This window comes from Manis javanica, chromosome 10 (assembly GCF_040802235.1).
Source record: "Manis javanica isolate MJ-LG chromosome 10, MJ_LKY, whole genome shotgun sequence".
Lineage (NCBI taxonomy): Eukaryota > Metazoa > Chordata > Mammalia > Pholidota > Manidae > Manis > Manis javanica.
Genome location: NC_133165.1, coordinates 8,215,676 through 8,242,974, shown reverse-complemented (window position 1 = coordinate 8,242,974; position 27,299 = coordinate 8,215,676). Strand labels below are relative to the sequence as shown.

The 27,299-nt window shown below is 36.3% G+C and overlaps 1 protein-coding gene across 6 annotated transcripts in view; it reads right to left on the bottom strand.

Moving 5' to 3' along the window:
* ATF7IP2 (activating transcription factor 7 interacting protein 2) overlaps positions 1-27,299 on the bottom strand; it is a 63,880-nt gene that overhangs the window by 32,549 nt on the left and 4,032 nt on the right. The window contains exons 1-6 of one of the 6 annotated variants that reach the window (XM_017671505.3): positions 25,191-25,335; positions 11,609-11,701; positions 9,162-10,000; positions 7,969-8,093; positions 4,238-4,372; positions 3,552-3,650 (exon numbers count right to left, since the gene is read on the bottom strand). In XM_017671505.3, the coding sequence (XP_017526994.2) occupies positions 3,552-3,650; positions 4,238-4,372; positions 7,969-8,093; positions 9,162-9,990 (1,188 nt within the window). In that variant the 5' untranslated portion in view covers positions 9,991-10,000; positions 11,609-11,701; positions 25,191-25,335. Of the gene's footprint in view, positions 1-3,551; positions 3,651-4,237; positions 4,373-7,968; positions 8,094-9,161; positions 10,001-11,608; positions 11,702-25,190; positions 25,351-27,299 lie in introns of those variants that run through there. The other 5 variants (XM_073214738.1, XM_073214735.1, XM_073214737.1 and 2 more) reach the window with 5 other exon arrangements.

Genomic DNA, 27,299 nt, shown 5'->3' with positions numbered 1-27,299 from the left:
TGAGTTTCCTGAGTTTTCTTTTTATTATCCACTATCCTGTGCTGTGTTCCAGAAAGGCCAGGGACCCATCTTTTTTCTTTAAGTCTGGAGCAGGGGTGGCTAATCATCCACTCTACAAGTGCAGAAATCAGCAGACAGATTTGCTGCAGTAGTAGTGTCAGCTGGGCCTCCACCTGACACCTGGAACGAGCCGGGGAGCTCCACTGCACTGTCAGCAGGGCTAACATCCCACCCTGAGGACAGTGGCGGGTGCGGACTCCTAAGTCATGAGCAGTGTCCTGCTCTGCACCTGGGCAGGGGCAGGCCCAATCCCCTGCAGTGGCAGTGACCATAGGCCAATGTTTCTTTAATTTCCCACCAACATAGCTGGGGAGCCCAGGCAGCAGGTGCTGCCTGGATTCAACAGGAGATCCAGGGGCACCAGAAGAATGACGTCAACCAGGAGCATGCCCCATGGGCTTTGAAAAGTGAACGGTCATTGAAACTACAGCTCACAAAAGACAGCCACACTAAATCTCAACAGGGTAACTACCTGCTGAAAAAGAGTCAAATGCCTCATCTCTGAATATTCTGACCTTTTGATCCTTCAAAGGCACTAGCAAAAGGCTATCCAAATACACCATTGGCTTTCTCTCCAGGGCATGCTTTTCAGACAGGGAACCTCTTATTTTAGGGTCTTCTGCCATCTGGATAGATTCAGAATTTTCTACGTCAAGTAGTGTGGTTCCTTTTTGCTAAACAGTTTTGCCATTAATTTCTTTCCTTTCACATTTTGCCATAAAAAGCGAGAAACCAAGCCTAACATTCAATTTTGCTCAAAAATCTTGTCAGCCCAATAAAAATGCAAGTTCATCACTTGTAAGTTCTGCTTTCCCTATCACTGTAGGACACAATTTAGCTAAGCTTCCACCTCTATATAACAATAATCCCTTTTCTCCAGTTTCCACTAACATGTTCCTCATTTTCTTTTGAATCCTCACCAATAGTGCTTTTAAATGTACATATTTCTACCAATAGTCTGTTTATGAAGATTCAGGTATTTTCTTGGACTATGCAGGCTTTCTCTGAGGTGTTTCTCATTTCCTTCTGAGCCCTCAGTTGTAGTCTTTAACATCTGAGTTCTCCTGAGAGTCTGTTCAAAGCAGTTCAGGCTTTTCAAAAATCATGCTCCTCAATATTCTTCCGGCCTCTACCCATTATCTCATTCCCAATCCACCTCCTCCTCTTTAGGCCCCACTTTCTGGTACCACATTCTGTATTAGTTTCCTAAGGCTGCTATAACAAATTACCCCAACTGGGTGATTTAAAACAATAGGGGATTTATTCTATCATAGGTCTGGGGGCCAGAAGTTTGAAATCAGTTTCACTAAACCAAGATCAAGTTGCTGGCTGGGCTACATCCCTTCTGGAGATTTCTGGGGGAGAATGTTTGCTTTTTTCCCCCCAGCTTCTGAAAGCTGCCAGCATTCCTTGGCTTACAGCCCCTTCTGTATTCAGTGCAGTCATTCAACCTCAGCTTCCATTGTCCCATTTTCTCCTTCTGCCTTTGACCCTGGTGATTATATTGAGCCCACCAGGATAATCACCCCATCTATAAGCTGCTTTTACCATGTACAGCTAACATACTCATAGCTTTTGGGGATTAGGTCATAGACATCTTCTTGGGGCCATTATTCACCACTATCGACCACCTTGACACAACTGACACAGAAGTGACATTTATAGAATATTACACCCAACATTCTTTTTAAGTGTACATGGAACATTCCCCAAGAGAAAGCATATCTTGGGCTATCAAATAAGTTTCAATAACTCCTAATACTGAAATTTTACATAGTATGTTCTCTGACCAAAATGAAATGAAATTAGATATAAAAAAAATAAGGTATCTAGAAAAGCCCAAATATTTGGACGTTAAACACACACTTCTAAATAATCCATGGGTCAAAGAACAATACAACGGAAATTAGAAATTATTTTGAACTGACGGAAAAAAATAGATAGTATATCAAACATTATGTTATAACCTATGCACTAAGAAGTGTATAATCCAAGCACTGAGAAGATGCTTAGAAGCAAATTCATTGCTTTAAATGTTTTTTAGTAGAAAAGGCTAAAAATTAATGCTCTTTCACTCTTAAGAAGCTGGAAAAAGAACAAATTATACCCGAAGTAAGGAAAAGGAAGGAAATAATAAAAAACAGAAAATAAACAAGTGATAGGGAATTAATAAGATTTAAAAACCCTAGCAAAACTAATCAAGAAAACATAGGTTTACCAGTATCAGAAATAAAACAGAGTATATCACTACTGATACATAAATATTAAAAGGACAAGGGAATTTTATCAATTACTTCATGCCAGTAATTCAACAAGTTAGATTAAATGGATAAATTCCCTGTAAAGCTAACTTATAAAACTGATTCAAGATGACAGAAAAATTTGAATTGCCCTACAGCTATTAAAAAATTGTATTTTCAAGTAAGTCTTCTAACAAAGAAAGCTCCTTGCCCAGATAGTTTTCAGAGATGGATTTTATCAAACATTTAAGGAAGTAATAAAAACCTTACACAAACTTTCAGAAAAAGAGGGTAAAATTGCTCCCCAGTTCATTGAGGCTAACATGCATATGATAACAAAGCAAATAAAGACACTATAAGAAAAAAATTCAATGAATTATACTGAAGGTAAAATTTCATATAAAAACTATAAACAGATACCAAACTCTAATTGTATGCATGCTGAAATATTCTAGAAGTTAGATTGCAAAGTGCATTTTGATACAAAATACATTAATACTTTTGGATGTACCATATACAAAGACAGCTTAGAGGTTGAACAGATGGAACAGATATGTGACAAAAATATATAGTTGACTACTGAACAACATGGGTTTGAAGTGCACATGTCAATTTACACATGAATTTTTTTCAATATATATACTGGAAAACTTTTCGGAGATTTGCGACCATTTAAAAAACTGTTCTTTTTTCTAGCTTACTGTAAGAATACAATATATGGTACATATAACATACAAAATATGTGTTAACTGTCTTGACTGCTTACTACTGGTAAGGCTTCTGGTCAACAGTAGGCTGTTAGTAGCTAAGTGGGGAATCAAAAGTTGTATGTGGATTTTTGACTGCTCAGGGGCGTCAGTGCCCCTAATCTCTATTTTGTTCAAGGGGCAATGGTATTAAAATAGTAAACATAGAATTTAGGTGTCCAGTATACTAGGTGTTCACTGTAAAATTTTCAACTTTGATGTTTATGTTCGAAAATTTTTGTAATAAAATGGTGGGAAGGGGGCCAGTCTAGGCAATCACAAGTCACTCTTCTACTCACTTGTGAAAGAAACCTAAGTGCCCTTTACTTTTGGCTACCTAAGGGTGTCTTATCCAGAGACAGAGTGATAGGAACATACTAAGTATAAATTTATTTTCTTCTAAGCCTTTTATCTTATTATGGAAATATATTCATTTCTTAAAATACAGCTACTTATAATGTGGGTCAACTAAGTTATTAAAAGTCCGACATGTTTTAATACCAACCTTATAGGCTGTATCATTGGATAAGCTGTTTGGTTTTGAACAATTCCTTTGAGATAGCCAAATTGTTTTAATACATCTTTGAAGTTTTGTTATTTTTGCCTAAAGGAAAAAGAGAAGAATAAATATGAAACCAGAGTACTACAAAATATATAATAGAGATGGAGGGAAATCTTTTTGCCAAAGTAGTTTTGTGAGACTTTTCATCCACCCAAATAAGTGAGAAATTCTTAGATAAACCAACGATTTAAATCACAACTGATGCTAGTACAACATTCAAGCATGCAAGATAAAGCTGTCAAATTTCTAATTGGTCCACAATAACATTAATGTTGGTAGAAACACCAATTAGCAAGGACTCTTGGAAGAGTAAACAAATAAGAGACTCCCAAAAGGTTCCAAAGTTTGTACAAGTTCAAATACAGAAATGTATTTTCAATCAAAAGAATCTGCCTATGTATTAAGCCTGTCAATTGACAAAGAATGGCTGATACTTCTGAAAGCATTGCTCGGGCCAATACTGCTAAGATAAAATAAATTCTGTTACCTAGGATATAGCATATCAGGCTTGTAGCCAGGGATCAGATTTGTGTCTGCCTTTACTCTTTTCCTTTCCTAACATGTAAAATATCACCAAATCCTAATTTTTAAAAGGACTCAAGTGAAATCAAATGAAATTAGAAACTTACGAAGAGTTCACCTGCTATCGCTTCATGCTTATTCCTGCACTGTGTCTTCCCAATGCGCTCAGTCAATTCTTTCAGTTTGTTATCAAATAGTTTGTAATTTGCACTATAGGTCTCCTGTCGAATCAAATGTCTGACCTAGAATTTTAAAATAAAAACCAGAACACCCCATGTTTCAAACTTAAAAGCAATTTTATTTTCTACTTCTTATAATAGCTTTGCTCATTTCTGGATTTACTGGAACCAATAAAGTATCTTATACTTTTATGTTTATATTACTATACTAAGTAAGCTTTATGAAAGTTGAATATCAAATTCAGCATAACACACCTAATATTTAAATACAGATATTTGAAATTAAGTATATTCTGCTAGTGCTAATTTTAGTTTTCTGTAGTTCATTGATTAATACATATAAAAGGAACAATAAAAGCCTATGTCCCATTTACATTTTTTAATGACCATAACTGGAACCTAGTATTCCATAAAAAGGAACTCCACTTATTTGAGAACCAGAGCCTACTGAAAATGCTTGGTTGGTCTGTAGTAGATACTTGACCCTGCCACTAAGAAGATATGCACCTTGGGAAGTCACAACATCTAAGCTTCATTTTCCCTGTCCACAAATGGGTCAAAGTTGAACAAATGATGCTCATAGGATTTTTATGAGAACATATAAAGATAACGTGTGAAAGAGCTCCACAAAATGAAAAACAGTGAATCGATAGGAAGGAAGGAAGTACACAAGATGATCTCCTTTAATTACATAGTTTTTTAGGGGGTGGCTTTCTTATTGCTAAAACTGAAAGAAGCCAGGGACCAATTATGTAGTGACTAATACTATCTGGCATAATGCATGCTATTCTAACAGATTGTAGTAGTTATCACATGAAGCATTTAATGCATTTCATTACCTCGCTGTTTTTTAGAAAATAGACTGGCCTATTTTCAGGAAGCATAATTAATCTCAGTGGCCACTGGTAAGAACAGCTCTGCTGGGCCAAACATTCAGAAACATCCACTGTAGTTTTTTGCTTAATTTGTATCCTTCCTGTAAGCAACTTTCATAATGATAGTCCCTATTAATAATGAACCCTGTCATGATACCTTTAAGGTATTTATTAGTAATTTTTAATACCTTTTCCCTACTATCTTGTTACTTGGTGCTCAAAACTGGAACACAGTTTCTATGTTAAACTCTTTTATATCAATATCATCTGGATGATGGGTCATATTCAGTAATTTTACTTGATTATTCCCAAAGTTTTTCCTTGTCATTTTCTATTGTTCTTGCTCTTCAACGTATCGTTTACTTGATTTCTTCTGTAATGCTTCATTAACATCTCAGTGGTTTCTCAACACTTAGACTTGTCATTTTTACTTTCACACTTTTAATTTTTAATTAGTAAGTGCTCAAAATTTGTGTATTATGTAAGTAAGTGCTCAGAAACATATTGTTTTTACTGACACATTACTTGTCACCCATGTGTAGTTTTTATGGATTACTGCATGTTTTACCAATTCACCGTCTGGAGATATATGAAGATCACACTCAGGTCAGTCTTGGAGAAACCTATCTAAATGTTTGAATATGGAATACTGTTTGGCTAACAAGCAAAGGCCACATAATGTTTGTCTAACTTCCCTGGTGAGGGCGAATCACATGGGATATGTGTAAAAAAACACAACTTCCTACGCCCTACTCTGGATTCACTGAACAGAATTGCCTGGAAAGGGGCCTGGAAAGTTGTGTTAACACTACTAGTGATTCTTAGCAGGTAAGCTGGAGAAAAGAGGAGCCTAAAATAATAGTCTAATTATTAATGAGTTCAACAAACCACAGTTTAAACAAGTACTCCTGATGACTCAGATGGAGGCAGACTCTTAAAACTTGACTGATAAATGCCCTCCAAGGGCTGGATCCTCCTGATTGGAGTGGACATCTGCTCTCGTGTACTGGTGACACTCCTCATACAGAGGAAGTCACAACCTCTACCAAACACCTCACAAATGTCTCTGGAGATAGCAATGTGTCTACAATGATGGGATCGGATGGAAGTACAGGCTACAATTTGTAGACGGCAGCCACGGTAGCCTAAAGAGTGGAGAAAGTTTGGCAGTTTTATATCCCTCATCTGCCTCGACTTTCTAAAACGATGGGTAGAGTGAAAGACTCAGACTTGAAGAGAAAAACCCCTCTACTTCAATATTTGGAATCAAGTGGGCTGGGATCCTTACGTAAACTCAAGTGATCAGAGTCAACAGCTTTGGGACTCTGTAGGGAAATCCTATGTGCTACTGGGATTCAAACAAGAAAAACAAACAGATGTGCTCTACAGAGATAACTGTTAAGACAGGAATTATAACAAAAGCAAGGGAAAGTTAGTTCTTTTGAGACAGGTAAAAAGATACGAATTAGCTAAAACCTAAGTTGTCTCTGAAGAATGTGCAAGAAACTTTCAGTGAGATGGAGGAATACAAATTACATTCACTAAACCATTTTCTGTATCAACCTGGACCAAGTATTTTGTGAGGCAGGTAACAGTAGTGAATGAAAAACCTGCTTTTATCATGCCAGTGAAATTAAAATGTTGTCTTTGTATGTCCAGACCAGAACTTATTTCTAAATTCACCTACTAATCATTGAGAGTAAGATGCAGCTGGAATCCCCAACCTTTTTCTTAAACCAGATCCATGCTTCCCATAATTCTGCTACCCCTTCCCTGTACACAACAGAACATTTACATATTTTTTATTAGTGTCTCCTTTGATCTTCCTGGAAGAAAGAGGTAGAAAGGAAAGAACTGTTGACTTAAGTTTTAAGCTGTTCTACCTGAGTGTCTCAAAGAAGTTTCCATTTATTAGTGAATACACATTTATATGATATGTAACTATATAATTGCAATGGTCTGTTTCAGAAAACTAATGTTTTTGTTTTTGAAACAGCAGGATAGTTTGGATTGGGTATTTTGGTCCATTACAGCTGAGTGACATTAATCTACCACATAATTACTTTTAATCCTGACATTTTAGGGTTAGTAAAGTAGCAAAACATGACCACCCAAACAGGTCCTGATTACAGGACCTACTGAGACAGAAGCTCATTCTTACACTCAGAGTTGATCAGACATATATGAAAACTGTAGTAAGAGTTGAAATGGGGCAAAAATGAAAGCAAAATGTGCATTTAATGAGGCTATAAAGCAAAGTACCATATAAAGTAGCATATCTGTGTAAGCTTGGAAATTAGGGCAAGTAAACATAAATGCAGCAGGATTCTTCACTGGACTTCTTGGTTGTCTTAGTCTATGATGGAGTAGTCAGTTGTGATAGAGACTACAAACAGCTACAGCTGTAGATCAAAGAACCCCAAGACCAGTACAGAAAAGACTGGATTGTTCAGCCAGGCTCTAGGTCATGCAGTGTCTGACTCACAGAGATCTGAGTGTAAAATTGACTGAAATGCTGATTCTATTTCTACCACAGCACTCTACCTACACAACATTCTCTAGGTTATTCTGCATAGGATCATTTTCAAGAAACTGGACATGTTTTGGTAATGTAAACAATCACCTTTCCCTAATACTTCCATTTGCTGATTCAGTTTCCATATACCAGCTTTGCAGCAAGTCAAAGTCTTCTGTACTAATCATTGTGAGACCAATTAACTTTCACCATTTTTCACTAATCAAAATTAAGTTTCTGAAGCAAATATGTAAGGCCCAATATTTTACCTTTTCCAGAATGGCTGTTTCCTTTTCCTGACTTACACAAATATTTTCATTAATTTGCTCTGAAGTTTTCGTGCGCTTAACATTTTCTTTGTTTTCTGAAAACATCCTCTTCTTTTGTTTATGGCCTTGGGGAGATGGAAAGATCAGAGGTAAAAATATTCCTTCTAGTGGAGAACAGGGGAATTCTCTCATTTAGGGACCCTCTAAGAAAATGGAAAAACTAAAACATGGCCATGACAGTATTTTTTAGAAAAATGTGATAATATAAAAAATTCTGGCCAGCAGATCCTTAAAAAAGGATGACTATCTTAGGTAGGTTTCTGGTCTCAAATACACTTTCCCTTTAGTCTTATTTAATACACATTTAACACCTATTTAATCCCAACAAACACTGAATGAACTATGGATTTAATCCTCTATTTATAGTTACTTAAGTAGTCTTACATTATTTTTATTAGTAATCATTTAGGCAGTCCTATGTATTTTTAACAGGTGATGCTAATATTTTTAAGCAACTTTAAATTCCTCTTGTTAAATGATCACTCTGTAGTCTAGCCAAGAGCATAAATAAAATATTACCCTTTGAAATTTTTTTCTTACATTCTGTTCACCTACAAACACATCCTATTTCTAATGAAACTTTCTTTTGTTATTTTATGGCTTTAGAACCTTAGAACTTTTAGTTAATTATTTGGTTCATTTCTCTTTCACTCTACACACACAAGTGTATATGTATATGTGTATATATTCTTACGATCTATCAGCTTTTACTTGGCATGTGACTTACAGATCAATTCTATGGAGAGAAATGGGTTTACCAACAATTAAAAAACCCATTCTCTTTCAACTAGTCTCCTTATTAACCTAATAAAACTTTAAAAACAAGAAGAGATGTAGATGAAATAAACCAAACAATTGCTGTACACCACAAAAAACCCTTTGGATTTTTTGTACTCTTAAGGGAAAGTGACTGATTCCTTCTTTGCCAGAATTTACTTCTCTTTGGATATGGGGGCTACCATTACCCTCCCGACCAGGAATGGTTCAGAAACAAAATACTATTAAATAATTGTCATAATTTATTCTTTTCCTGCATATATGCACTTTAATGTTGCTATACCTGAGACTATAAAATCCCCCAAAAGAAAAGAACTATTTTAGTTTCTCCTAAAGACATGTAAGTATAGACTTACTGTTACAATGGTCAGTGTCAAGTGATGACAGCCGCGTTGCGTATGTACTTTCACGATCTGAAATTCTGGAATGATAGGTTCTACAGGGCTCACTTTTCAAAATGCCAGCAGCACAGTCACTAGAAATTACTGAATTGGCCACCTTAGGTATTTTATCAACAGGCACAAAATGGATGTCTGAACTTAAAATGTCATTTTGTCTTTTATTGTGTGACTCAGAATTAGAGTTTGCTTTTAAATAGGAAAGTCTCTTGTCAATTGTCTTATCATCCAAGGTACTGGTTACTGTAGACTTTGGCATTTGAACTGTACTGGATGGGAAGCAAATGGATTTCGTATTAAAATCCTCTTCATGTTGTTCCAAAAAGGATTTTCTTATATCTGCTCGACATTCAACACCACTTTCAGAAATGTTTTGTGAATCTCTTGCCCCTTGTGTTAAGAGTTTTCTGGGAGATTCTACTGTTTCACGTGTCTTTTGGTGCAGGCACATAGCTTGTTCTTCAATGTATTCCAATCTTGTTTCTGAACCAACGACTTCTAGTGGTTTTGTTAAATTCTGAGAAAACACTTTACTTTTCGGTATGCATACCGAATTTTTGTTTGAGTCGAATAAGGAAGCGTCATTTTCGGAAAGTCCACATTTGCTACTTACGACACCAGTACTTGAATTCTGATTGCCACTTGACACATTGTCCCCAACTGCTTTGGTTTTCAGGGCTTCAACATTCTTTGACTTACTCAGAATCTCTGCTTGCTTCCGGCAACTTGGAGGCATTGTTTTTTTGGCTTTTAATATCTTCCGTTTGCTTTTTTCTGGACTTGCCATCTTTCATATCCTACAATTTAAGATACCATATTTAAGTGCTTTTCTCCAACAGACAAAAGCTAACTTATTTTCAATATTAAAATAATGTTGAGACTATCTCTCCAAATTTAGATAATTATTTTTATTGAAAATTACATCCATTTTCATCTGTCACTGAAAATGTACAAATAACTTAAATTTTTTTCTATACATCTAAACTAAATAAATTTAGAATTTATATTGCCAGTAAGCCTCTACTTCATCCAAAGCCTGATAATTTATTTGGCCAATTTTGTTATATTACCTCACTGCTTTAATCCTTAAAATCTGGTTAAATCAAGCAGGCCATACTTTAGATAATCTAAAGATTAAACTGTATTTCTTTGTAAGGACAAAAGGTCATATTTTATATAGAACATTCCATTTTCTACACATAGTGGCGCCTTCTCAAAACTTTTCCTAATGTTCAAATTCCCAAAATAAATGGTCCTGCAGGAGTAACTTCCAATAGTCCTGAGCATAAAAAATGCACACATGCCAGTTCAAATAAGCCAATTTAGGTTTCATAGTACTTGTAATTATTTCTCATAAATAAGAAAAACCTATTACGTAGCAGAGAAAAATATTTTAGCGTTTATCCCTCAGTATTAACATTAAGTTTAATCTGAACTGGTTTGATCTGAACTGGTTTAAAAGAAAGCAATACTGCCAAATGATAAGGCAATCAAAAGGCATAATAATAATAAAAAAGAAATTACACAATAGAGCAGTTATCTAACAAACTATAGAACACTTTTTAAACTCAAAAGCAGAATCTAGGACCTTTTAAGGCACAAATAACCCAGCCAAAGCTACTGTGGATAAAATAAGAGTTCCTGTGGCCAGGATTCTCACCTGGACCTGGTTGACTAGCTCACTGCACACCTGTGGGCAATATATGGCTGTTGACTCTATATAAAGAGCTCTGCCCAGTGCTCTCGGCACAACATGGTGGCAGGGCTGCAAGGCTGCAGGAGAGCAGATCAGATCAGATCAGAGGCTGGAGTGGTGGCAGTGCCAAGGACAGAGGCCCAGAGGATGGCTGTGCAGGACGACTGTGTGGACAGAAGGGCCCAGAGGCAGAGACCAGCTTGCTGCATGCAGACTCACTCTGAGTGAATGGGATTCTAGTGACTGACCTGCCACCTGGAAATAAACTTGGGTATAACCCTTTCACCCCAAGAACGTTTTGCTGTCAATTTCTTTGGTCACACTGAATCCACAGCAAACTTGCCTGGGGCTGAAACCCACTGGCAGGACAGCTACCTACATAACTTTTTCATTTATCATCTATTTTCTTACTTCAAGCATTTACTATATTGTTTTGTTCAATATATCATTTGATCAGATACAGCTCCAGGATCTGTGAGGGCTGAAGGGTGAGAGTATTTATTTAGAATGAGAAAATAAATCACAATAAATTCAAATTTAAAAAACTTATGTATACATAACATCACAAAATCCAGAAAAACAGCATACTTTCATTAAGGGCCCACTATAATACAGAACTCTACTTTTCATGTGTAACTGCATAGTTGATGCCTCTTCATAAACATAACTTTTGTAATATTTCCCAGAGAGAGAACAGACAAACTCTTACCTCTAGTTGTTGATTTTTTAAATTGATAATCAGGATGCATAAAATAATCAGGTTCACCTAAACTTCTTGTTGGTACTGCTACAACTTTGTGCCCTATAAACACAAAATTCCTGTTTTATTTGAAAGGCAGAATTCCTACTCAAAAAAGAAAATTACAGTGAATTTCTAATTGAATGTGCTGTTTTGAGTATATTTCTAACAAGAGAAAACTTCTCTTTCGACTGGAAAGCTAAATCCTCTACTTATGATTTTAGACATCAGATTAATTGGAAATTTTTGTTACTACCTTTTGACTTTGTATGTTTCAATCCTTGGTTTCTTCACTACTCATGTACTTCAGGTGCTAAGCACCCTAGACCATGTTCCCATCACAATCAGGCTGATAGGCAACAATTACTTTTACTTGAAAGTGACTGTGAACCACAAATGCATTGTATGAAACCCACACTAATTCAATTTCCATTCACAAACTGCCTGAAACCATTCTATTGCCAGGTGTCACAAAGGTAAGGAGAAATGAAGATGTGAAGAGAGAGAACAGTCTTCAATGATTGCAAATTAAATATCTTACTACTCTGTAAATCTTACAAGAACATCCAACAGTGTGACCACCTTGCTACAGTCCTTCTCAGTGCCTTTAGGAAAGGCCCAGATTAGTGAAAAGCTGAAAACTTTGGGGTAAATATTTCTCTAAATTTGATGCATTGAAAAGACATGTGATTGATTATCAACTGTTAACAACATACTGGAAACACTCAACAGCTTTGAAACACCCACCGTTCAACACTACCAGTAACTTTTCATTTACCTACGTTTACCAAGGGTTCTTCCCCCTCTTCCCCATCCTGAGGTAATCTAAGTTTTGAGCTATACTTCTACTGCTTTTTGTAAATTAGTTTCATTAAAAATATAACATGTAAGCAACATAGTTTAATTTTGCTTGTTTCTAAGCAAACTATAGTTTTTTCTAATATTGTTTATTCACTCATATCTCCAAAGTTCATCCATGCAGTTGTGTATAACAATAATGCATATACTTATGTGATACTATAATAACCTATTGGGTTCATATAATAAAATTCGATTATCCAATGATCTATGAAGGATATCAGGGTCATTTCCAGTTTTGTCTGATTTGTTTTCCTAACATTGCTACTGTGAATATTTTTGTTTCAGGGTACGTATCTGCAAGCATTTCTTAAGTGAGTTTGTTGGGTAGTAGTAAGGTGGACAAATGTTCAGCTCTTCAGGCTAACCAAATTATTTCCCAAAGCACTTGTACCAATTTACATCCCTACATGCAATGTGTAAGAGTTAGCTCTATTCACATCACCCTGAGCCAGACTTAATTTTTACCATTCTACTTGGATATAAATTAGTATCTCACTATTCTTAATTTGCATTTCCCTAATTAGTAGCATCTTTTCATGTTTACTGGCTATACATTTCCTTGTTGGCAAAATTCCTGGTTCTATATTACTCATTTTCTATTGGGTGTCTTTCCTCATTTAGTTCTTAAAAAATAAATTATTAGTAATAATCCTTTGTCAATACTTTGAGTTACAGGTATCTTCTCTTGTTCTGTGGGTGGTCTTTACTGTTCCTAATTTTAATACAAACACATTTATACATTTCTTTTTTTCTTTTATGGCCAAAGCTTGATCTCTCCTCTGAAAAATCCTTCCCTACCCCATAGTAATGTGTGAAATACTGAAGCCTACTGGTGGTGGAGAAGCCTTTTTCTGACCTGGATTATCCAAGAACAAAGAATTATACCATGGCTGTGAAGTGATGAAAATATGTAATAGTAATGCAGAACTCAGAGTGAATATGCTGTAGAAATGCTTGCTCTGAGTGAATTATTATTAAAGTTTATAAGTAACATGAGATAATTGGTAGTAACAGTGTGCAACTTGCTAGTTGACAAAACTTAGGGGGCTAAGGAGAGGTACTTTACCTGGAAAACCTCTCCATCAGAAGAATGCTTAAGGAAAACAAATAAAACTGCCAGTAAAAGGCCCAAGAAAATAAAGTAAGGTTACTCCCTAAAAGGTGAAGGGAAGGTTTATGCGTTGTAGAGAGGTTTAGTGAAATTTATTACTGGGAGAATAAAAAGTAACAACTCATTCTAATTGAAGGGATCTTCAGCATCACCTGAACTCAACTCTCTTTCATCAGCTTGAATTCTTTGTGGTCAAATAAGCTACATTTCACAGACATCTCTGGAATCATGGTACTGTACTACAGCAAAAAGTCAGAAAGATTAGTTATCTCTATTTTCTCAAGTTTACTTTGTCTTTTATAATTTAAGTCCTTAATCCATCTAGAACTGATTTTAGCATATAGTGAAAGGATCTAACTTTGTTTTCATTCAGATGTGTTAATTGACAGTTTCCTGTTAAATTTAAACTTTAAAAATAATATGTTCCTTTTTTTACTTACCTGATGGAATTCCTGTTCAATATACTATTACCAATCCCATCAATTTTTTAGCTGTCTCTTATAACATTTACTGAAAATATTTTAACCTAATGAGTATGTCTTTGAAATAGGACAAATTAACCATTATATTTATGATAAATGACATTGAAGTTTTAATTGAGTTTTATGCTTTCTGATTTTTACAGCTTTGTTGCTGTTATGTTTTACTTTTTGTTACTTGTTACTTCTGTACTACCTTAATATGAAAATGTCCTTATTTTTTAAGGTCTACATAAGCTTCACAATTGCATGGATTCTGGAATAAAGATTTTCTAAAAGCATCCTTCAGTCAATATTTCTTTAACCACTGAGGTAAAAAATGAAACAATATTACCTGAGTAAATCTTATCCTTTTTAAAAAAGTAAACTTTTCTTCATTACCCCTTTTAGTGTCTTATTTCACTTTTTAATTTTACATCCCAGATTTTACCTTTTATATTATACTTTCAAGAATAACTTTGGATATTCAAATCCTACTACAGAGCCAAATTTGGCTTTTATGAATAATGCTGCCATGCACATAGACATACAAGTTTTTGCATGGACATTATATTTTCTTTTCTCTTGGGTATATGCCCAAGGATGGAATTGCTGAGTTATTCAGTAACTCTATATTTATAAATGTTTTCATGAGTGGTGAGAGTGTTTTAACAAAGGGTGTGAACCAATTTACATCCACACTGGAAGTGAATGAGGGATCCAATTTTAATACCTCTTCATAGACACTCATTATGTGTCTTTTCCTGTGTAATTATCTTGGTGCAAGTGCCTCACTGTCATTGACTTGCATTTCCCAAGTGACAGTGAACACCTTTCCATGTGCTTTTTGGCTGTTAGTATTGACCCTGTGCTGTAGGACAGCACCATGATACCAAAGACATTTACAGAAATACCTATTCAGATAGCTTGCCCACTTTAAAACTGGGTTATCTGCTTTACATGATTGACTTGAAAGAGCTGAATTCTAGGTTGAAACCTTACCAGATATCAGTCCCTTATCAGATATGATTTGCAAACTTTTCCTCATGTTCTGTGGCTGTTTTTACAATTTTTTTGTTGGTATGTTTTAAAAACCTACAATTTTTAATTTTGGAAAAATCCAGTTTATTTTTTCATTTGTTGCTTGTGTTTTGGTTTCATACCTAAGAAATCAGTGCTTAATCTAAAGTCATTAAGATTTATTCCTGTTTAAAAGTTTTACAGTTTTAATTCTTTGATCCATTTAAATTTTTATGAATAGCATGAGGTAGGGGGGTCACGTTTGTTCTCTTGCACGAAGACATACAGTTGTTCCAGTACCATTCAAAAAGACCATTCCTTAACCTGCTGAATTGTTTTGTCACTCTTGTCAAAAAATTGACTATAAAAGTGAAGGTTTATTTCAGGATTCTCAATTTTATCCCACTGATAGATAATATATAGGTCTGTCCTATGTCAGCACCACACTATCTTGATTACTGCAGCTTTCTGGTAAGTTCTGAATTCTGGATGTGTGAGTCTTCCAACTGTTCTTTTGGAGAAATGTTCTCATCATTCTGAATTCCTCAAATAACTATATGAATTTTTAGAGATTAACAATTTATTCAAAGTAGTCAGCTGAGACTTTAGTAAATTGTACTGAATCTGTAGATCAATTTTGAGTATTGCTACCTCAATTTTGTCAAGTATTTTGATCCATGAACATAAGACGTCTTTCAATTTATTTAGACATTTAATTTCTTTCAATGTTTTATATTTCTCAGAGTTTAAGTCTGCACTTCTTTTTGATGCCATTGTAATTAAAACAATTTCATTTTTTTCTTCATTTCATCTTTGGATCATTCAAGTACATGTAAATACCATAGAATACTGTGTGGTGACCTTGTATCTTGCAACACTGTTAACCTTGTTTTTACTTCTAAATAGATTTTTATTTTGATATCGTTAATGTACAATTACTTGAACATTATGGTTACTAGACTCCCCCTATTATCAAGTCCCCCCCACATACCCCATTACAGTCACTGTCCATCAGTGTAGTAAGATACTACTGAATCATTACTTGTCTTCTCTGTATATACTGCCTTTCCCGTGTTCCCCACCACTACATTATGTGTGCTAATTGTAATTCCCTTTTTTCCCCCTTATCCCTTCCCACCCATCCTCCCCAATTCCTTTCCATTTGGTAACTGTTAGTCCATTCTTGGATTCTGTGAGTCTGCTGCTGTTTTGTTCCTTCAGTTTTTTCTTTGCTCTTATACTCCACAGATGAGTGAAATCATTTGGTACTTGTCTTTCTCCACCTGGCTTATTTCACTGAGCATAATACCCTCTAGCTCCATCTATGTTGTTGCAAATGGTAGGATTTGTTTTCTTCTTATGGATGACTAATATTCCATTGTGTATATGTACCACATCTTCTTTATCCATTCATCTCCTGGTGGACGCTTAGGTGGCTTCCATATCTTGGCTGTTGTAAATAGTGCAGCAATAAACATGTGGGTGCATATGTCTTTTTTCAAACTGGGCTCCTGCATTCTTAGGGTAAATTCCTAGAAGTGGAATTCCTGGGTCAAATGGTATTTCTATTTAGAATTTTTTTGGGAACCTCCATACTGCTTTCCACAATGGTTGAACAAGTTTACATTCCCACCAGCAGTGTAGGAGGGTTCCCCTTTCTCCACCTCCTCGCCAACATTTGTTGTTGTTTGTCTTTTGAATGTTGGCCATCCTAACTGGTGTGAGGTGATATCTCATTGTGGTTTTAATTCGCATTTGTATGATGATTAGTGATGTGGAGCATCTTTTCATGTGCCTGTTGGTCATCTGAATTTTTTTGGAGAAGTGTCTGTTCAGCTTCTCTGCCCATTTTTCAATTGGATTATTTGCTTTTTGTTTGTTGAGGTGTGTGAGCTCTTTATATAATTTGGATGTCAACCCCTTATTGGATATGTCATTCAAGAATATATTCTTCCATAGTGTAGGATGCCCTTTTGTTCTACTGATGGTATAGTTTGCTGTACAGAAACTTTTTAGTTTGATATAATCCCACTTGTTCATTTTTGCTTTTGTTTCCCTTGCCCAGGGAGATATGTTCATGAAGAGGTCACTCATGTTTATGTCCAGGAGATTTTTGCCTATATTTTTTCCTAATAGTTTTATGGTTTCATGACTTACATTCAGGTCTTTAATCCATTTTGAGTTTACTTTTGTGTATGGGGTTAGACAATAATCCAGTTTCATTCTCTTGCATGTAGCTCTCCTGTTTTGCCAACACCACCTGTTGAAGAGGCTGTCATTTCCCCATTGTATACCCATGGCTCCTTTGTCATGTATTAATTGACCATATATGCTTGGGTTTATATCTGGGTTCTCTATTCTATTCCACTGGTCTATGGGTCTGTTCTTGCGCCAGTACTATATTGTCTTGATTACTGTGGCTTTGTAATAGAGCTTGACTCTAAATAGATTTTTTGTGGATTCCTTACAAGATCATGTCATTAGTTAACAGTTTCATTTCTTCCTTTCCAATCTCAGGGCCTTCTGTTTCATTTTTTCCCCCCAATTGTCATGGTTAGAACCTCCAGTACAATGTAGAATACACATGGCAAGAGTGGTCATCCTTGTTTTTTCATAATTTAGAGGGAAAAGTCCAGTCTTTAACCATTATGTAAGATCTGTTATGAGTTTTTCACAAGATGCTCTTCATTAATTTAAAGAACTTCCCAACTGTCCTTACTTTATTGTTTTCATCATGAAGCATTGGATTTTGTTAGAAAATGCTTTTTCAGAATCTGTTAACATGATCACATGACTTTACTCTTTTTTTCTGCTGATGTGATATACCACACATTAATATATTTTTGAATGTGAAATCAACCTTGCACACCTGGGATAAATCCCACTTGGTCATGCTGTATAATCCTTTATGAATATATCCTATATTCAATCTGCTAGTGTTTTGCTGATGATTTTTACATCCATATTCATAAAAGATATTATTCTATAGTTTTCTTTCTTGTAACGCCTTTGATTTTGTTATCAGAATACTGGCCTCCCTCACAGAATGATTAGGGAAGTGTTCCTTCTTCTTCTGTTTCTTGGAAGAATTTGAAAATAATTGGCATCTTTAAATGTTTGGTAGAATACAACAATAAAGCCATCTGATACTGAGATTTTCTTTGTGTTCTAATTCAATCTCTTATAGGCCTGTTCAGATTTTCTACTTCTTGAAGTAAGTTTTTTTCATCTGCGTCTTGGTTTGTCTATTTCATCTGCTTAACTGATTGGTATACAAGTGAATTGTTCTATAGTATTCTCATAATCTTTTTTAACTTCTGAAAGACAGGTTGTAATGCTTTCATTCTTGACTTCAGTAATTTGAGTCTTTTTCATGGTCAGTGTAAGTAAGGGTTTGCCAATTTTGTTGATGTATACAAAAAACTACTTTGGTATCTTTTTTTTTCTTTCTTGATTTTTGTTAATTTCCAGTGTAACTGTCTTTGTATCTTTCATTCTGCTGACTTAGGTTTAGTTGTCTCCATTTATATTAAGGTTAAAAGTTAGATTGATTTGAGATATTCCTTTTTTAATACAAGCATTTTACACTATAAATATCCTTCTAAGAACTGCTTTAATTGCACTCACAAGTTTTGGTATGCTGTATCTTCATTTTCATCCTCAAGGTATTTCATAATTTTCCTTGTGATTTCTTTGACCAATTGGTTACTTAGAAGTATTACTTTCCATACAGTGAATTTCTTAAATTTCTTTTTGGCACTGAATTCTAATTTTACTCCACTGTGCTCAGAAAATGTACTTACTACTTCAGTCCTTTTAAATGTGTTGATGTTTGCTTCATGGCCTAGCATAATGTCTACATACTGGAGAATTTTCTATATACGCTTGAGAAAACGTATATTTTGCTGCATTTGAATATTCAATAGATGTCTCAGGTTTAGCTTGTTCAGTGTTACTCAAGTCTTTCCTTACTGCTCTCCCACCTAATTTTCTATCCATTATGAAAGTGCTGTCCTTGAGTCTCCAAGTATTACTGTTGAATTGTCTATTTCTCCCTTCAATTCTTGTCAATATTTGCTTCATTTATTTTGTTGCTGTTATTAGGTCCATGTATGTTTACAACTGTTAGAACTTCCTGAGACTGATTTTTTTAATTATAAAAAACTCCTCTTTACCTCTGGCAGTATTTCTTCTTATAAAGTCTATTTTGTCTGAAATCAGTATAGCCACTCTAGCTTTCTTCTTATGGTTGCTTGTTTGCATGAGATCCTTTTACTTTTAACATACTTGTATCTTTCATTTCTAAAGTGTATCTCCTGTGAACAGCATATCCTTATATGCTGTTTTTCCTCTAGCCTGAAAAACCTCTGGTACTTAACTGGTTTAATCCACTCACATTTGACAGCATCACTGAAGTAGTTGGATTTGTCCATTTACTTTATGCTTTATAAGTCTCATGTCTTTTGTCTCCATTCCTTTACTGCCCCAGATATTAGTTCAAAATGTTTTATAAGTTGAATCACTGAAATTTTTTATTGTATCAAAATCAGTGTTTTTTATTGGTCACTTCTCCAGCTAATTCATTAAATTCACTTGTTAAATATTGTTTTGAACTTCCTGTGTCATGATTTTTTATTGCTAATCCTTTCACTTTTTCATTTTTCTTGTTTTATTATATTAGTTAGAACCTCCAGTATGATATAAATAGGTATGCTCTTAGTAGGCAACCTTCTCCCATTATCAATCTTGCACAGGGTGTGACGTTTCACTGTATCACCACTGAATAGGATGTTTGCTATGTTTTTTTATATAAATATTCTATTGGATTAATTACCCTTCTACTTCTAGGTAAGATTTTTATCATGAATGTGTTCTCAATGTTATCAAATGCCATTTCTTATCTATTTAAATATGATGTAATCTCATTTTTCTTCAACTAATTTGTATCATATATGCCTTTTAAATTATTAAATCTAGCTTATTCCTGGAATAGACCTAAGTAATAATGTGCCCTTTTTTTTCATGTTCCTGAACTCAAATTGCTAATTTTGTTTAGGACTTCTGTATCAGTATTTTAAGAAATGAGTCTGTAATTTTCCTTTATCAGGTTTTGATATCAAGGTTATCCTGTTCTCATAAAATGAACTGGAAAATCTTTCCTATTCTGTGAAAAGTCTGTTTACAAGTGGTATTACTTCTGCCTTAAATGTTAGAGAAGTAATTCATTATAATGCCATCTGGGCTTGGAGTTAACTTAGTGATAACGATTTCCAATTATGATTGAATTCAAAATATGTACACAGGACCATTCATATTTCCTTTTTTTCCTGTTAATTTTAGTTGTTTTTCCATTTTAACACAATTTCAAATCATCAACAGAATTTCAGATTTTTTAAGTTCTTCTTCATGTTTTCTAATTATACTTATAATAACCACGCACTTTTTTTTTTTCCGTAAGACAGGTTACATCAAAGGGCAGGCCAGTCTCAGCCTCTAGCTGCCACACCACCTGCACAAGCTTCTCTAGCTAGTCTAGGCAGTTGAGTGAAGCGAATGTACATTAGCAGTCACTGATCCTGGAAGTCAGCTTTGCAGCAAACCTAGCACAGTGATGCATCGGCATGGTCATACCGGCTGATGGCTGCCTGGTACAGGACCTCTGTCCACTGCTGTCATCTCCACTGCTTCCTCCCAGCCCTTGTGGCCAGCCAGGCCCCACCCAGCCCAGTGTGGTGCTCTTCTTATTCTTGATATTATGTTTCTCTTTTTTCTTTATTATTCTTACTAGAAATTTATCCATTTAATCAATACCTTTAAAGCACTGACATTTGGCTTTGGTGACTTTCTATTCTAAGTAGTGGTCATGATTTCCTATTAGCATTAAAATCCATTTTCTTTTGGCTTGATCTGTTCTTGTTCCAGCTTGAGAGGAAAACTCAGATCTTTAATTTTCAGTCCTTTTGTTCTAACTTTGCATTTAAAGCTATACATTTTCCTCTAAGTCCTGCTTTAATTAAGTCCCACTAATTTTGATAAACTCTATCTTAATTATCACTTGGTTTAAATATAATCTAATTTCCATTCTAATTCCTTCTATCATCTGTGGATTTTTAAAGATTATATTAAGTTTCAGGCAACTACAGATTTCCTAGTTACATTTTTGTTGAAAGTTAGCCTAATTCCCCTGTAATGAGAACATCTTCTGAATTATTTCAATCCTGTAGTATTCGTTGAGGCTGGCTTCCTGGTCAATTTTTCCAAAAGCTCCATGTATACTTTAGCAACACATGTATTGTAACATTGTCGGGTGCAGTGCTATCATACATCAATACAAACTACTTTAATTTCTTAGTTACGCTGTTCATCTTCCAGCTATTAAAACAGGAGTGTAAGAGTGGCTCACTGTGGTTGTGGATTTGCCCACTTTTCATTGTTGTTTTCTCCTTTATATAGTTTCAGGGTATGAGTACATATTCATTTGAGTTTATTTTTTCTGTTTCTGAAGATGGACTGGTTATTATGAAAGGTCTCTATCTCTGATATTGCTTCTTGCTGTGATAGTATCTTAATACATTATAAACACTTTAAATAAAGGGCAATTCTTATTACATTTTTTAATAATCAACTGAACCAAATCTTTTTCTACCTTTTCCTAAAAAGTAAAAACTTAAAAAAAGCAAAGAACCTATGTTAGGTTATATAACCTGTTCAAGTAAACAGTTCAAAGCCAGTATTTGAACCCAGGATCTTAAGATGCAAGGAAATCTCATATCACAAGTACAAATTAGGTAAGGTATTATAAAGAGAAAGGATTACCTTAAGGGTTACATACTGATCAACAAAATGACAAAACTTGACTGTGTGCCAGATGGCAACCTCATAATGACCCTGAACTAATCTTTACTACTCTAAGTATGGTCCACAGAGCAGCAGCATCAGTATCTTCTAACTGCTTGTAGAATTTTGACTTTAAAAAAGTGTTTATCAAAGTAAAAAGCATAAAATGAGGCAGTATAAAATGCTTATAATGAAATAGAGTAGTTGCTTGTTCATATTCCTTAATGCCTAGCTGCAATCTTTTTAAATTAAATTTTAAGTCTCAATATTTTTAAATAATATATCCATACTAGTATTTCTTAAATCACAAATTTTAGCCATTATCAAGTACCTGTACTTACAGATGAGGATTTAATGCTGTAAGTCTTGTCATCACATTTGTAGTTACATCAATACTTAAGCTGTTATAGGCAAATGCTCTCTACATAACCATATTATCACAACAATGTTATTTTTCCTATGACATTGTTCTTTCTGAAGCTATCACATTTTATCTCAAATTCATCAGAACCATCATATATCAATATTTTCCCTAATTTTATAGTCCTTCAAGGTCATGTTTAAAGGTCACCTCTTCAGGGAAGCCTTTCCCCAAGAGAACTACTTCCTGGTCTTATTTCCATTACAAATACGTAGTTTTAGTCATGCGCTTTGAGGGCAGAAAGGTGCCATTTATTTTCATAACTTCAGCAAGATGCCTTTCATATAGCTTCATTAAATGATGTTTAAACGGATACTCAACTTACAAAAAAGCCACCCAAGGCTTGGCAACTTTTGCCATAGCTATTCCATAAAGTATTTCACGGGAGCAGTACTATACACACATTACTAGAACCTCAGAAGTGTACTAACGGTACTACATATACTCGATACAAATAGTGCCTCTATATAACAATGGTTAAATTTAGAAAGATGTGTATATAAACCTACTTTATGTTCCTAGAAATTTAATCAGCAGTTCAAAAATTCAAATGATATCTGATTAGCTCCCCAACCCAGAGTGAAGTTTCTTTCTTTCTGGGTATTGCCTGACTACAATCTTTCTGTCCTACTTAGGTTGGTAAAATTAAAGAAGTATAAAAAATTATTTGAGTCTATAGTAATGCATCTTAAAGGTATGGCTCGAGGTTTAATTAAGCCTTGGAGAAAATATTTAAGTGATGTAATAATATGTGACAGAATAAGAATAATATTGTTCTTTGTATTTTATACTTAATATCTCACTAAACTTAATGGGGACTAATATTCTTGTGCATTTAAAGTTAAAGTTTTATTTTTAACTATTCAGTATATTACTTAAAATTTGATTACATCAAATGAAATACATCTTTACACACCCACTGGGAGAGAACTACATGATACACCCGGGTAAGGAGGTAGGAATCATTTAATAATTTTGATTAATAGCATAATTCAAGATATTAAGTTCAAGAAAATACTGTGGGATGTAAGGCTGAGGTAAAGTACAAGAGTCAGTAAATTAAGCAGAGCAGAAAATTCAAGGTGTACTTAGGTATTCGAATTCTTAAAAGACACAAATCATTTCCGAAAGGCACTGTTCATGCATTTCTGTTGAGGCAGAAATCAGTCTTAGGATGTGGTCTGTATAAATCTGCAGATAAGACTGGAGAGTTAAGTAGATTCATATGATTAAGGTCAAACTCAACATTTCTAAAAACGAACTGAAGGATAAACTACGGAGGCATATTTCCCTAAAGCTGCATTCTGTGTAATCCATTCAGATACTTCGGTTTTGCATTTTCAATAACTTGCCTGTGATACAAATTACCTTGAATATTTTTCCCCATCTGTTTTGCACATAATTGTGTCCCAGATCATTTACAGACTACATTGAGTAAATATATGACAAAATCTTAAGGAAAAAGAGTATTAAATCCCAATCTGGAACATCAGTCTGTTTAAATGGATATGACATAATTCTCCTAAAGGTTTATTTCTAATGAATTATTCAGAACAATTATCTTTTTCTAGACCTTGACCACATTTAAATGTTCAGAGCAGTAAAAACGAACTTGTCACCAAGCAAGCAACATACGCTGGCTTAAAACGTTATTAACTTTATCTTCACCACAGTAACACGGAAAAATGGAAGTCAATATTCTGGGCGCAGTATTAGAAACTTCATCTTCACCATACTAACACGGAAAGGTGAGGTCAGTCTTCCCAGGGCAGCAAGGTCTTGGTCAGAAGAACAAAGGAGAACATTTGCTTCCTCGGTACTGGACACATCCTTGAACTTCACAATAATGAAGAGTGCAGGTGTGGGAGGGGGAATAAGGAGAAATGTTTTTCTTTTTAACTTATGTAACAATGAACTTCTGTGTTAAAAAACCATCTCTGTCCGCACAGGGCTTTCCTCAGTAAATCCCAGTGTGAAGGAATGATCCCTGCCCCCACTAAGCCCACTGAGCCAACCTAAGGAATGTCCCCTGGGGGCGTTCCCTGCCCAATGGCCCACTAACTGCAGAAAGGCCCGGCCCATCCCGGAAGACTGCCTGTACAAAAAAAGCCTTGCTCGCTGCATCACCGTGCTCAGCCTTTGGAGGGTACTCGCGGAGGCCGCACCGGTGCCGTAATAAACCAGTTTTTTCTGATCCCTGACGGCGTGCCGTTCGTCTCTTTCCGCGCTGGGTCCGATTTCCAGTACACCAGCTTCCCTGTACTGTAAGCTCTGCAGGTGCTCCGGGCCTTCATTTAAAAAGGCATTTTGGCGTCTTGCTCAATTAAAATATCCCTTATGTCCCAGTGCCTACTTCGTAACACTCTTTTATCAAGGGATGTCTCACCGCCGTCGGGTGAAATCCAGTGAACTCTTCTGGCCCCGGTTTCTTGAGAAACATGAAACAACTCAAGGAAATTTGGCAAAGGAACGCAGAAGTTAGGGCTGGGAGGCCTCCGTGTGACCCGTTCGCCTGGGAAAGTAAGCTGGGCAGGTCCGAAGCGTTTGCTTATTTTGCAAGCACCAAACCCCCAGGCGGGTCCTTCTGCAGCCCGGCTCCCACGCCGCACAGGCTCCGCGCGCGGCCGCGAAACACGGCCACCGAGGCCCGCTCGGAACGGGGTGAGTAGGCGTCCGTTGGCCCTTCGGCGGCTGTCTTCTCGGCCGGGCCAGACGCCCAGCGACTCCGCGGGCCCATTTCAGTCAACCCCGCCGCAACCGCCCCCGAAGAGGCGCACGGCGCGCGCGCACCCCCGACCCGGCCAGGCGCCGCTTGCGCTGGACTCCTGCCCGGCTCCCACATACCTCCAGCGGGGCCGCGCCAGCCTCCTCCCACAGGTCCTCCTCCGACCGCCACCGCCGCCGCACACACAATAACGCCCCCGCTCAGAACGGCAGAGCTAAGTCTCTAAGGACCCAGCCCCCGGGACTCCGGGCCAATGGAAGGGCGAACCTGGGCAACTCAGCCAATCAGAGACGAGTGTGTGGAGGGGGCGGGGCGGGCGGAGCAAGGGCTGCTGGGAAATGGAAGTTACCTGAGGGACAACCGGGATTCCCTCCGTAGAGTGCTGCTAAGTCAGCCCGTTGGGGCTTCCCCGCCCGGGCGAGCGAGTCCCTGAGTTAGGCCTTTGTTGTGACTTGCGCGGAGACTTGGGAAGTTTTTCGAAAATCATTATTAGTAAAACTTTGTTTACAAAAACAGGTAGCCTGTCTACAGGGCACAGGTTAACCCATTTCAATTTTTAAATCGTGCATTAAAACAGTATCTTGATGACAGAATTTTTTGAGGACTCAAGTCTTGTGATCAGGCGAGCAGTCATGGCCTACTGGTGTTTTCTGGAGTTTCCTAAGTTGTCCCAAGGATCTCAAAATTCACAAGACCTGCCCTGCTGCCCGATAATCACGCTCAGCTTTTGAGTACCCTCTATGTGCCAGGTGCAGGAAATAGAATCGTTCCATAAAGCCCGCCTCATCACCGATAGAGCTGGTAGAGCCACTGCCTAACACTGGAATCTAGATCTGGAAATCTAGGTCAACCACAGAATACCATACTCTTAAGCCGGTGGATTCCCAAAATGTGCTTCAGGGATCCCTGGGGGTATGCAAGGTCTATGCTGTTTTCCTCATAGGAAGACACGTGTCTTCTTCATTATGGTAGTCTCAGTAATGTTGAACGGAATTTTCCAGAAGCTTCTGGAAAATTGTCATATATGCTATCATAACAGATTGAATGTAGAAACACATATGAGAATCTAGCTGTTTTAAGTCAAACACGTAAGGAAATTGGCAAAAAATGTAAGAATGCCAATTTTTGTATGACTTGTATTGGAAAATAGTTTTTAATGTAATTGAAGGGTTTATGTAGGTTATGCTGAGAGAGAGATGGTGTTGGGAGTTAAGTACATTGGAGCCAGATAAGGAATTTGGACTCTGAATCCAGTCAATAGTAGGTAGCCTTTAGAAATGTCATGTCTATTTAGACTAATAGTATATTTTGTGTGTCATGTTAATTATAATATTTACTGGGCAGTATGTTAACCAAGTTAATCGCATGAAATGTTATCCATTTACTTCTACATTTGAAGTTGGACAATCTGTATTTGAAACCATATGCTGGTTACTGATTAGTCTTGTGGTCTTGGGCAACAGGTTGCCTCTCAGAGCCACATGATCTTATCTCTGAAGTGGCAATAACAACAAGTGATTTGAGTTCTTAATCATCTCAGGCACTATGCTAAGCACTTATCTGTTATTTAAATTGTCATAACACACTACATTATGTATTGTGAAGTCTCTCAATTTGCTATTTGACTTCTTAAAAGAAATACATGGGGTAACAGATACATCTTATACATTTTCTGACTTATAGTAGACACTTGGTATGTGGTAACTGTTATTAAAATTGATAAGCCTTAAGAACATGAATAATTTTGAGCAAATCTCTTAGCCTTTTGTGTTGAAATGTTTTCTTCCAATGGGATTGTGGTAGGCAGAATTTTGACTCCCATGATCTTCGTCCCCTGGTATTACTCTCATGGTTACATTAGATGATAAAAGGGACTTTGCAAATGTATTTAACGTTACTAATCAGCTGGCCTTAAACTAGAGGAATTAGACTGGATTTTCCAGGTAGACCCGACGTAATCCTATGAACTGCTAAAGGAAAAATAGCAAGTCAGAGAGATACAGCAGAAAGGAAATAAGAGATTTGAAGCGTGCGAAGGACTCAACCCATGGTGTGAGCTTGAAAGATGGAAATCACACTGAAAAAATTAATTCTGCCCACATCCTGAGCAAGCCTGAAAGCAGATTCCTCCCCAGGGGCATGGCTGGCTGACACCTTGATTCCAGCTTTAGGAGACCCTAAAGAGTTCCCAGTTGAGTCCAGTTGGCTTCTGACCTACAGAACCGTGA